General features: G+C 45.6%; 1 protein-coding gene across 5 annotated transcripts in view; it reads right to left on the bottom strand.

The window, feature by feature from the left end:
• Nucleotides 1–12,748, bottom strand: part of ACACA (acetyl-CoA carboxylase alpha) — an 895,081-nt gene that overhangs the window by 741,871 nt on the left and 140,462 nt on the right. For all 5 annotated transcript variants that reach the window (XM_069226569.1, XM_069226573.1, XM_069226571.1 and 2 more), the window contains 5 exons: nt 9,621–9,759; nt 2,713–2,822; nt 982–1,063; nt 678–776; nt 441–547 (listed from right to left, as the gene is read on the bottom strand). In XM_069226569.1, coding sequence (XP_069082670.1) covers nt 441–547; nt 678–776; nt 982–1,063; nt 2,713–2,822; nt 9,621–9,759 — 537 coding nt within the window. The remainder of the gene's footprint in view (nt 1–440; nt 548–677; nt 777–981; nt 1,064–2,712; nt 2,823–9,620; nt 9,760–12,748) is intronic.

The following is a 12,748-nucleotide window of genomic DNA, read 5'->3' on the forward strand; positions in this document are numbered from 1 at the left end:
TGCCACATGCTGAGGGTAGGGCTATTGTCGCAACATGTCCAATGGGCTGAGAATGGAGCCCTCACTAGTACATCTTACAGCTAAGGCTACTGCTGCTAACAAGGAGGAAATGCTTACATTTTAAATGCCAGCACCCCACTTCCCTATTGAGGGAGCCACCAAGTAAACATAATAACCCCCCCCCCCCCCCACACACACACACAGAATGTTTTACTGTTAAATGAAAGATTGGAAACAAAGAGCGCACAAGAGAGGAAACAGAGCACAAAAAAGCAAAAACTCTCTACTGCTTTGCTATATTATCATTCGTTATAAACACCTAGACACAAAATTGCATCTGAATGGTTTCTATGGGTAAAAACACACTAGTTCAGCTTCAATCACTTGGCAGAAGCTCTTTTGAGAAGTCCCGGGATTAAGGGCACAAGGAGGCAGCTTACCCTCAATCCATCATCAACATCTTTGACGTAGCCCTTCTCATACAGCTCTGGGGGGACATTCAGGACACCCTTCTTCATGTCGCTCTCCTGCCAATCCAAGGTGAGACCTGCAACATAAAGCATATTGTAAAGATCCGGTGCTCGAAGACTTGGAATGGATCCCACGCTGATACTATCACACCACTTCCTAGCAGAAAGGGCCTTCATGCCAGGTGAGATACGACTGTGCTTTCTTACCACTGCCGCTCCATGGGAGGGTAGGGATGCCCGCCGTTTGAGCCACAATTGAGGAGGCAATCTTATCTCCAAGAGCCCACATCGCTTGGCTCGGTGGCCCTGCAAAGAAAAGGGATACACAAAAGAAAGAGATTCAGAAATTGAAGTTCATATTTAAAATACAAGCCCTTAGTGGTCGGTGTGCTGCACCAATCTATTGGGAATCTAGCAAAGGACAAGGTGTCAAAAGGTCCACTGGGGAATATTTTAGATGGGTGGTATTGATTTTTATTCCCAGTGCCAATGCCACTTCAGATTCTCTTACCCATAAAAGCAATCCCATTTTTGCACAGAAGCTCAGGAAGTTTGGGATTCTCAGATGCGTGGCCCCAGCCGGCCCAAACTGCCTGCATACAGAAGAAGACATGGAATCAGAAACACACAGGACCCAAGACTCATGACGTGTAGTGTACACTCAAAACAATCTTCATATTACATTCATCATTAGATTAGGGCAAAGAAATAGAGAAGCCCTCTCTTCAAAGTGTTTGCACAAATGTCCTGAAGAGGCTGAAATTGCCAATAAAACATTCATTCACTGGGCAACCAATGCGAGGGAACCGAGAACCCCACACTCTGTGTAAGCTCATTGGTTTCACACAGTGGAACATGTTTGGTTTGTGGTGTTCCCTGTGTCGCAGTATGAAGGATCAAGTCTCGCATCTAATGGGAGTGGCAGGTGGGTCAAGGGGATCTTACTAGAAAGGCCTATCACACCAGGTTGCAAAACTTCCAGCAGGCATTAGTTTTGGAGCAGAGGAGATTTGGACCTCACAGCAGCAGAAAGATTCATTTATTGAGTCTGGCTTTCAGGGAAGGATCTTGATATGATGAGAGCGAGACATCCTCAGAGGCTGGCGAGCGTCGTACATCCCACAGCCTCACGCTCCCACCCCATGATGCAGGTCCAGCGGAATCAGACGGAGATCATTTTGGAATCCTAATGTCAAATAATATTTTTAAAAATGGCAAGGTCATGGGACTTGATAACCTGCTCAAAACGTACGTGCCATTGGAAAGTAGATGTAATAGGGCCGGGGGTGGGGAGTGAATGTTACAAAATCACTGGACGTTTTGTCTCATTGTATCCCTCTTCTATCCAAGTGGTACTCGCTCCCGCCAGTACCAGCACCGTGCAGCATTCCACTGTCCAGCCGCATGACGCTCTTCACTAGCCCGGCACGGTCAGCCCTCTCCTATACTGGGGATAACATTTCCTTTTGAACGGCACGATGTTCTTTTCTATCACATGAAGATACACATGAAGAGCTTCCCTGTCCTAGAGGCACGCGGCATCACAGTTTCAAAGGCTGGAGCATTTTTATTTAAGGCCATCCACACCGCTACCTAGAAGGAGCTAACCCTTTTCTATCCCAGGCAGGGACATCTTAGGGATTTTGGAGGCCCTGGGCCAGTCGTATTGTGGGGACCCCTGGAACAGCTTTGAATTTATAATTATGATCCAATTTCAGCTCTTTCATCCCCTCTGTGGCCAGGTCACTGTCAGAGCACAGGCACACTAGTTTACATTCTAAATGTGCCTACATCTAATATTGAGGGACAGTGACGTGTGTTTTCAATACTGTAGCACAGAAGCGTCTCACTAATTTTACTGCAAATAATCTCTGACACGCTCCCATTTCTCATATGAGAGGTCGTGTTTTGATATAAAAGAAACTTTTTGTATGGATGTTGCATGAAACATAAACATAACATTTCACTGCAAAATGTTTGTAATAGACTCTCACATATCACCCAAATTAAGAATAAATTAAAGGAAAATGGTATTTAAAACAAATCTGTTTAAGAATTACTGAAGGTCATCAGGGCGAGACACTCTGCAGAACACAGCTGGCACTATCAGAGGCCCCCTGAAGGCTGGGGCCCTGGGCCAGAGTCCACGATGCCCATTCCTTAAAATGTGTCTCAGGGGCTTGTAGCCGGTCCTTCTCTTATCCACCAACTTGGTTGAATTTCATACTTCCCCACTGCTCACCTGAACAGGTATTCTTTTGGCAATATCAAGAATAAGTTCAACGTTTGCATAGTTGTTGTTGTTTGGTCCCCCAGGAACAGGCACATAGTGGTCGGCCATCTTAATGTATTCTGTGGATACAAGAGGCAGTACTGTTACTCCGGGAACCGTTCTGCATTTACCACATATTTCGTCTATTAATGTTAAGAATCGTGGGCATACCAGCTAATGAACCCTCACTTAATATGTATAAAGCTGTGTAGGTCAAAACCACTTAATGTGGTGCATTTAAAGACATTCTTACAAAACTCAGCTGCCTTACTCCCTGTGTTTTGGATCTAGGCCTGCTTGTGTGACCTCTTCACTCAGTCCAAATCGACTTGAAAAATAGAGAGCCAGAATAAATGGATAAGGTTCCCACGAAAAAAATTACATAGTCTAGGTAATCACAGTACCCTCCTTATACAATATTTATACAGCAAAATTACATGAGGCCCGTCTGTAGGTCACTTCAGTGTCAAGTAAATTGTGAGTGCACCATTTAAAGAATTTATCTACATGAACAATATGGTTCTTATTTTTCAAACTGCAGTTGGCTTACAGAACAAGTTACTTACCTTCAGTAACGCCTTAGGGGACGGTTACTCCGTGACAGATATCCCATCCACTGAAATATAAATCCCATAGGAAATAATGGGATTTATATTTCAGTGGATGGGATATCAGTCATCGTTCTGACGAAGTAACCCATCTGCCGAAATCTCAATCAGGCCCTATATCTAGCTGCAGAATCATTAACTTGGAATGATCCCAGGCATTAGACTGGATCCTAAAGATTTTTCATGAGCAGTACCCCTGCGCTCCAGTAGGTAGCATCGTTTGGCTCCGCGTGCGTCGTCAGCACAGTCTGCGCTGAAAGTGATGTCTACGGCACCTATATAGACACCACACAAACACAGGTGTGCTGGTGTCAGTTTCTTTTCACGACTTACCATGCCAGAAAGCGGAGCCACAAAGAACACTGACAACTGGTGTGGATAACTAGAGCCCTGAAAGGGATTCAGCCCCAACCCTAGAAATCCGTTTGCAGAGCGGGTAGGATGGGTGGGTCGAAAAGGAATCTGCAGCTAGATATAGTCTCTGCCAGATAAGGCGTTACTGAAGGTAAGTAACCTGTTCATCAGAGAGAGACTTCCAGCTGCAGATTCCTTATCTTAGAATAGATACCCAAGCAATGCCATCCCTCGAGGTGGGTCTGTGGACCAATTTCAGACAAGGAAGTCCTGCAGGACCACACGGGTAAAATGACCGTCACAATGGACCTGACTGTCCAGGCAGTAATGTCTGGTAAACGTGTGCAGGGAGGCCCAAGTCTCTGCCTGGCAGATATCCAAGATTGGAACATCACGTGCCAACGCAGTGGTCGCAGCTTTGGCTCTGGACAAATGAGCGTGCAAGCCACAAGAAGGTTGCTTCTTATCCAATATGTAGCAGATTTAATGCAGAGCACGACCCATCTGGAGAAGGTTCTTTTCTGCACAGTATGACCCTTTCTCGCTCTGACATATCCCTCGAAGAGTTGATCGTCCTCCTGGAATTCAGCACACGGTCAAGGTAGACCAACAACACTCGTTTGAAGTCTAGACGATGGAGCCACTCCTCTTCCTTGGAAGGGTGAGGTGGATCATAGAAAGTAAATAAGGTGACTAAATGACCTACATGAACATGCATGACCAACTTTGGAAGAAAGGAGACCCACGTGCAAAGCACTACTTTGTCCGGATGGATGGATAAATAGGGCAGATTAGATGACACGGTCTGCAGCTTGCTAACTCATCAGGTAGATGTGATGGTCATGTGGAAAGCCGGTTTGATGGTGAGCAACTGCAGGGGACAATTGTGAAGCGTCTCAAATGGAGTGCACATCAAGAATGTGAGAACCAGAATAAAGTCCCACTAAGGCATGATAAAACAAGAAGGTAGGAAAAGGTGAACCAAACCTTTCCAGAAATAGTAGATTTTAAGAGAGAGGGTTGAACAGGCAATCTAATAAAGGCAGAACTAACAGAAAGATAGCTCTTAGAGTGTCCACAGCCGAGTCCTTCTGGGCAAGAGAAAGAATAAAGAGGAGAACCTGAGAAAGGGGGCAGAAAGAGGATCAACATTTCTGTCGGAACACCAAGCCACAAATTTCTTCTAACAGCTGACATATACCGTCTTGATGGAGGAACACCCAGCTGCCAAGATAACATCATAGACTTTGGGAGGAAGGTCAAAGATTGTCAACTGCTGCGGATCAATCTCCACGCAAGAAGGCGAAGACTGGACAGGTTCGGGTGGAGAACCCTCCCCTGCTGCGACAGGAGAATCGAAGGCCATACTCAGTAGCTCTGGATACCAGACTCTCCGTGCCCAGTCTGGAGCCACAAGAATAACCTGGACCCCATTGTTTTTTTAATCTTTTTGAACTCTGGGCAGGAGTGGTATGGTTGGAAAGGTGTGCAGGAGGCCTGAGCTAAACTCGAGATGAAAAGGAACTCTGAGCGAGAGCTGCCTTGGAAACTTCAGCACATAGAACTGCTAACAGTGTGCATTCTCTGCGGTAACAAATAGATCTAACCAAGGCTCTCCCCTGCTGCTGAAAGAGACCTACCACCACCCCAGGATGGAGATGCCATTCATGATCCACTAGGCATCTTCGGTTGAGTTAGTCTGCCCTGGCATTCAGAGAACCACCAGGAATCACCAGGAATATGCCCTGATGTTTCAGCAATGTCCAGAGATGCAGAGATTCTTGACAAAGAATCCAAGACCCCACCCTGTCCTGTTTGTTGCAATACCACATGACGGTAGTGTTGCATGTGAACACGTGGACCAACCTTCCCTTGATGGAGGGTAAAAAGTATTTCATTCCCAGTCGCTTGGAGCTCCAGCATGTTGATGTGGTGTACGGATTGTGCCGGAGACCAGAGTCTTCTGATCTCCACCTCTCCCAGATGGCCACCCCATCTGCCACTATGTGAGATCTGGTTAGGGAAGGGAAAGGTGTCTGTCTCCAACCCAATCACGGTGCATTAGCCACCAATGCAGATCTTTTGCAGTTCACTACGAAATCTGGACCATGTTGGAAAGATATCCCTGATGTTGTGTCCATTGGATCTTTAGGACCCATTGAAGTGCCCGCATATGCCAACATGCATTTGTTACCAACTGGATACAGGAGGCCATGACCCCCAGCCGCCTCACAGTCTGTCTCACTGAAACCCAGGATGAAGGCTGAAACATCAGTATTATAGCCTGAATATCCTAGACTCGGGACCGCTTGGGAGGATAAGCCTGAAACTGCACTTTGTCCAGAACAGCTCTGATGAAAGGGAGAGTCTAAGAAGGAGACAGGTGCGACTTGGGCACATTTATATAGTGATTCCCAGCAAGTGCAGGAGGTCCGCAGTAGTCTGTAGGTTGGAGAGGACGGCCTGGGGTGAGCCTGCCTTCAACAGCCAGTCATCGAAATACTGGAAGACTGATACCTCTGATCTTCACAGATGAGCTGCAGCCACTGCATCACCTTGGTGAACACACTTGGGGTGCTGGTCAGCCCAAAAGGGAGCTTGTCAAATTGGAAATGCTTGTGGCCGACCGTGAACCACAAGTATTGCCTGTGGGTGGGCATGCAGGACAGGGGTGTGAAAATATGCCTCCTACAAGTCCAACGCTACCATCCAGTTTCCCAGCTCCAGGGCAGATGGAACCTAAGCCAATGTGAGCATCTTGAATTTTTTCTTCCTGAGGAAGTAGTTGAGGAGCCGGAGGTCTAGGTTAGGACGAAAGCCTACGTCCTTCTTTGGCACCAAGAAGTAGGGGGGGAATAACAACCACAACCTACTTCTGGAGTCAGGACCCTCTCTATGGCTCCCTTGGCCAAGAGAGCTGCAACGTCCTTGCAGAGAAGGGAAAGATGATCCTCCGTCAGCCTGTCTTGAGATGGTGGCACGGGGGGACGGGTATTTACAAAGGGGAGGAAGTAGCCCCTTTGGACTATATGGCTCTAGGGCCGGATCCGCCGGTGTGGAACCAGCAGGGGCCCCTGCTGATCCTGCAGAACCCAAATGCGCACAGGAGGGGGACAGCCCACCCAAATATGAGGCACATGAAGTCACAGAATTCCTTTAGTTGGGCAGGGTTCGCTCCAGCTCCCGGACACTCAGGGAAGCACAGGGTAGGCCCAGGAGCAGGCTCAACTGCAGGATGAGGCCTAGAATGCGGATGCTCCAGTGTCTCTTCGGTCAACTGATGCGGAGAAATCGGAGCACACTTCGACTTCTTTTTCTTCTTGTGCTCAAACTTACCTGAATGTCCTGAGGATTTCGAATGTGATGATGACTTCGGACTCCATGACCGATCCCAGGACCTTCCTCTCGAGTCGGACCTCAACCGGAGTGGAGTCGCCCAACGGGCCTCCATCAGCTTGAGAGAGCCAGTGTGGAACCAGCAGGCGCAGGCTCAACTGTGGAGTGAGGCCTAGAATGCGGATGCTCTCTCATTTCATCGGCCAACTGATGTGGAGAAGTCGACACACAATTCGACTTCTTTTTCTTCTTGTGCCTAGACTTACCCGAATGTCCTGAAGATTTTGAATAGGTTGACAACCTCGGACTCCACAACGGGTCCCAGGACCTTCCTCTCGACTGGGCCCTCAATGGGCACGAAGTTGCACAACAGGTGCCATCAGCTTGAGAGAGCACTCCTCTAAGCCTTGGAATTCCTGGCGCAGCAGTCGAAGCACGACTTAGGGTTGTGGTCAGGCTCGAGGCACCATAGGCAAACACAGTGCGGGTCTGTCACCAACATCGGTTGGCTTAAACTGTCTATCCAGGCACAATCCGCCTGACCTTTCGCCCTTGATTTGAATTGCTGGGTCCATGTGTCTTCTTTGTGTTTTTCATTTTCATGATGACTGTTAACTATACCGCTCTGATGCTCTTTGGCCAAGTTTGCACTATATAAAACTCAAAAAAATAAATGTAAACAAATGTGAAACAAACAGCATGCACAGCTGCTTGATTCTCTAACAATCGAGCTTTGCTTCGATCGGACATTTTTAGGGTCGACCGCGCAAGCGCCCTAGCCTGCTGTAATCTCTCTGTGGGCTTTTAACCACGCCCACCGCACACCCATCAGTTTTGTTGGTTCGTGGGCTTGCCTTTTAAAAATTGCTTGCTTTCATTTGTGAAAGGCATGCATACGTCTTGCCTTTTACGGTGTTTAGCCCTCCTCGAGCACACCGACCAACTACTGAAAACATACAAGGCTCCATGTTTTCTGTATGGTTTCTGGACTACGTTTAAAAAAAATATTTCCTATGCAGTGCAATCTTACTGGGCAGTAGTCGAGTGCTTTGAATGACATCGACCCTGTTACATGGATAATTGCACATTTGCCCATACATTTGATGGCGAGCAAACTTCTGTTTCCTTTTGTGTATTCCTTCATGCTCATGGCGTGGCGCTTTAAATCAGCTTGCTTATGTAAAACTGTATTACTGTTCATTTCCGATTTATGTGGAAATAAAAGTCTGGTTAGGACTTTATAACGCTAATAGCTCTAAGTTGAGCAAATGCGAGACCCATTGCATTGCAAATGCTTGTTAACAGCTGTAATGCTCCTAATCTGAACACAGCGCTCTTGTAAGTGTGGAAGACACACACTGTAGGGGCTGTAGAATCCCTCTACACTCCATCTGTAGCATCTTAAGGGTCTGCACAGGAGTCCTCACTTTTTTATGTAAAGCTGTTTTCATATAAAACAACTTCATTACAGAACGCCCACAGATAGGATGGCCCAACAAACGTTCCTAGACAAGCCACTAAGTCAGCAACGCCACACCACTAGCGACATAATCCGCAGGGCGTAAGAAAGGAGCATGTTACATTGCTGCCAATCAATTCTGGTCTTTTAGATGTGACTAAAACAGACGGACACTTTCGATGGTCTACTTAGAAAATAAAACGTAGAGAAGCTCACAATATATTCTTGCTTCACATTTAGAGTGGTGGAAAGCTTCTGAAAACAAAAGGTTTCTCCCTGGGCCACAAAACCACATTATAAATGGCCGCAATGCAAACATTCACAACTTGGACTTTAAAGCAGTAAGACTCTTAGGAAAAAGAATATGAATTTGGGAAAAGAAAGATGCAAGAAAGATACGCCGAGATAACAATTGGTCATTAGATGTCTATTTCGGAAGTTATTTGATTGTAAAACTGCTGTTCACAATGTTCAGAATATGTTCTTACAATCTGAGAATAACGCTATCTGGAAATTTTATGAGCGTGTCGCCTCCCTAGATAGAAGACAATCGTCTTACTAAAGGAAAGCCCCAGGGAAAATAAGATTAAAAAAACGAAAAAGCGTCTGATCTATCTGAAAATGAAAATAATCACTGCAAAGCTGGGTCTGGTCTGGGTTGGCTGCCAGCCTTTTTGCCTTGGCAATGCTGGTTATGTTTTCTAATAGTTTTTGTAAAGTTGTTATTGTTGGAGGAACTACCGGACCCTCAACAATATAGAAAATATATTGGCAAAAAGGAAAAATATATTTTATCTCAAAAAGCACACTTCGCACTAGTAGTCTCTGGCAGTGAAGGGAGCTATTTTGCACGCAGACGTGTTCCTTGTGAAACCGAAGGATGCTGTTACTTACAATGAAGTTAGCCAATGGCTCTCGACGGCTAACCTATGGCTCGAGCTGTATGCTGTAATGGGCAAACGAAAAATATGCATCACACAATAACAGACCAATGGATGGAGAGGGATGGGTGAAAGCCCCTATAAAAAAATTATTATTATATACAGTTTTATTTTAGTAAAATCAAAAGGTACTGGCTAATGCCAGACCTAAACAACAAGTCCCTGCAGGGAAAGACTCACCTGCGTTGGCTTTTAGGTCTTCAGGGGTCACCATGACCACGAAGCGCAGAGCTCGCTCATTTCGAAACACTTCATAGGACCAGCGACGGATGGAGCGCATGCACTTGACGGCTGCAATGCCATTATTTGCAATAAGGACCTGTAAGGGTGTCAAGAAAAGGGAAGGAATTTGTTTGCTTATTTCTTTTATCTCTTTTCACCATCCACCTCCTACAGCATGGTGACATTCCCCAGTCGCCCTGATACACTTTAGCAGATACAAGGGGGCAACTTCCTATACCTTTTAGGACATGCCACTGCTTACCTCCTACAATCCTAGAAACATGTCCCAGTCTAACACCTACTCTGCTGGCAATATATCTTAGCCTATCTTTTCCACTCTGAAGACATGGCCTGACCTACCTCCTCCAGTCATGGGCAATATCCCAGCCAACCTAATTCACTCCTTGGATATGTCAAGTTCTACATCCTACAATGTTGGTGGCCTGACATTTTTACAGACATGCCACGAATAACGGTTTACACTCCAGGGGACATGTGAGTGGCTACCTCCTACACTACACGGGATAAGTCAGGAAGCTACCTACTAGACATCTGGGAGGGTGGGGCTGGGGGGAGAGTGAGAGAGAAAGTGTGTGTGTGTTTGCGTACATGGGAAACTAAATACTTGATACATGGCTGATTTATTTGTGGGACATGCTGTGGGGATAATCTTATAAACTAAACAGTTTTGCAGATCTACCCGTGTCAGGCCCTCCTTACCAAACACAGGCTACCTCCAACATTCCTAGGTACCTGAGTAACGTCCCGCCACACCTCTAGACGTCTCCTGGAGTTCTAGGAACCATGAACCAAAGGCCTTCTGCACACACCACAGGTTTGACAAATTGATTCCACAGAAACCATCATGTATTCCTCCCAGCATGAATCACTGTTCATTATCAGAAATAACATCTCTTGGAAGAGATCAAATCGAGGGATAATTGTGGTGACCGTACTTTTTAGGAGACATGTTCCCAAACTTTCCACAGCACTTTATGCTTATGCATATTCACATACACCACACAATGTTTAGACTTAGAGCATGTCTCCAGATCTCTGGCACCCCATCCAAAATTTCTCCACAAAAACCTCCACTTTTTACAACATCCTTCCAGCCACACACTGTGAAAGCACACCTTGATGCAAACAGGAACACTTATGAGCCTCATGAGGGGTAAGTGGTACTATACAGATTATGTGTACAGTACAAGATATGAACTGGAACACACTGGTAGGCTGCATTCTCCATTCTGTGTGTGTGCCAACCACTGCTGACACTCTTGGCTATCACAACACATCTAAATGTATTCATCTGTCACCCATCTCTCTCTCAATCTAATCTTTTTAAGACCTCCTTTAGAGGTGAGCAGTTCAACAATGGCAATCCACCAGGACCAAGTTAAAAGTCTGCTGAAAACAGTGGTGCCAGAGGGATAAGGAGATCTGCAGAAGAGCCACTGAGCGAAACATCGGGTGAGTGCACTTAGAAATCAAAAAGGCATTTCTTTTTGTTTTACTTTGTCTTTGATCAACTGTAAACTATGGTGTTTGATCAAATGAAACACAGAAACAAATGTGTGACATTGTCTCGAGATGCAGCTATAGTGGTCTTCAGCGGGGGTCCAATAAACTAGAGTTCTAGTCCAGGCATCTCAATTTTTGCCAAAATGATGAGATCCTGCAGAAGGCACTGACAACATAGCACTCTACTTCCTTTATCTAACAAAACTTTGAGAGCTTACAAACTGGCTACGAACCAGTATGAATAATGTTTGAAACAAACATTGATAAAATCAATGGGTTATGCTTTGTATAAGTGCATGGAACGAGGGACACACAGATCCACATATAAAGATGTAGCAAGATAGTCAATTATGGCTGCAAACCTACTGAGACCTACATACACACATATCAACACACATCTGTGGACACAGAACAGTCATACAGGCACCCATATCCATGCATCAAAAGACATAATTACTCTCAACAAACAGGGTCCAAGAACACAAACAACCCACATACAGATATGGATGTATTCTAAAACAGTCCTCTTTTGCACATTCACTTTTCTATAAACATAAAACACCTACTTAGCGTCTGTGATGCCGACCTGACAATAAGACTTGTTTATGTTTTATTACTCTCTATAGATTTAATTTGTTTCCCTATCTTATATTTTGAAATGTTCATCTCAGGAATCTGTGTAGTGTATTTTACTAAACCACAAAGGTTGTCCAGAGGGTCTGGTAGATGTCTTTTCAAACCAAATGTCGACTTGCCAACCATTTGATTTAAAATTGCAGTCTTTTGAAGTATTTAAGGGGGTAATCATATTAAGAGCGATAGAAAACTGGCGACAGGTGTAGTGTATTGAACTACTTCAAGTCCACAAGCCCTACAGGACGTTGTCACAATGACTGATATCAATAATGTCATAAATGATGTTGTCTGAGATGCCATCAGTAACATCATTTAACATGTTGTGGGTGGTGTAATGTGTGAGATCATAAGCAGTGCATGGCGGGGTGCAAGCTATAATTAGCTCAGTGAACTATAACTGGTGAATTTCAGTGTTCTTTATGAGTTTTATTAAACATTAGTTTTTAACTTCTTTCAACACTTAACTACTATGCCACTTTAGCCTTTGGCTTTTTCAGGGAATGTCTGGGTTTTTCGATCACATTCAGCCAAATGGGTTGGCCACAGCCCTGCACTCAATCCCACCAAGTGTGACCTACTCCACACTACACACAGCTTTTGACCGCATGCACCAGGGTATTGACCATAGGGCCTGGTCTGTGGCCAAACCCTGCTCCCTGTCCCGCTGTGGGTGGCCATCTGTCCCTCTGCGCAAATCGTTTGGCAGTGCGCAGTGGATGTTGGCCGCAGGACCTAGCCTCCAGCCAAGCCCTACCTCCAACCCCCTGCAGACACCAATCTCACTGCTGGTGCCCAACCCACATTTTATATTCCAGGTACCGCTGTACCCCTGTAGTACCCACTACTTAAGCCTCATCCCGATAGTACAGTGCAAGCTTCCCAGAAGAAGACCCTTGATGGGTTCCACAGGAATAACAAATTTAAAA

This window comes from Pleurodeles waltl, chromosome 3_2 (genome assembly GCF_031143425.1).
Source record: "Pleurodeles waltl isolate 20211129_DDA chromosome 3_2, aPleWal1.hap1.20221129, whole genome shotgun sequence".
Classification (NCBI taxonomy): Eukaryota; Metazoa; Chordata; class Amphibia; order Caudata; family Salamandridae; genus Pleurodeles; species Pleurodeles waltl.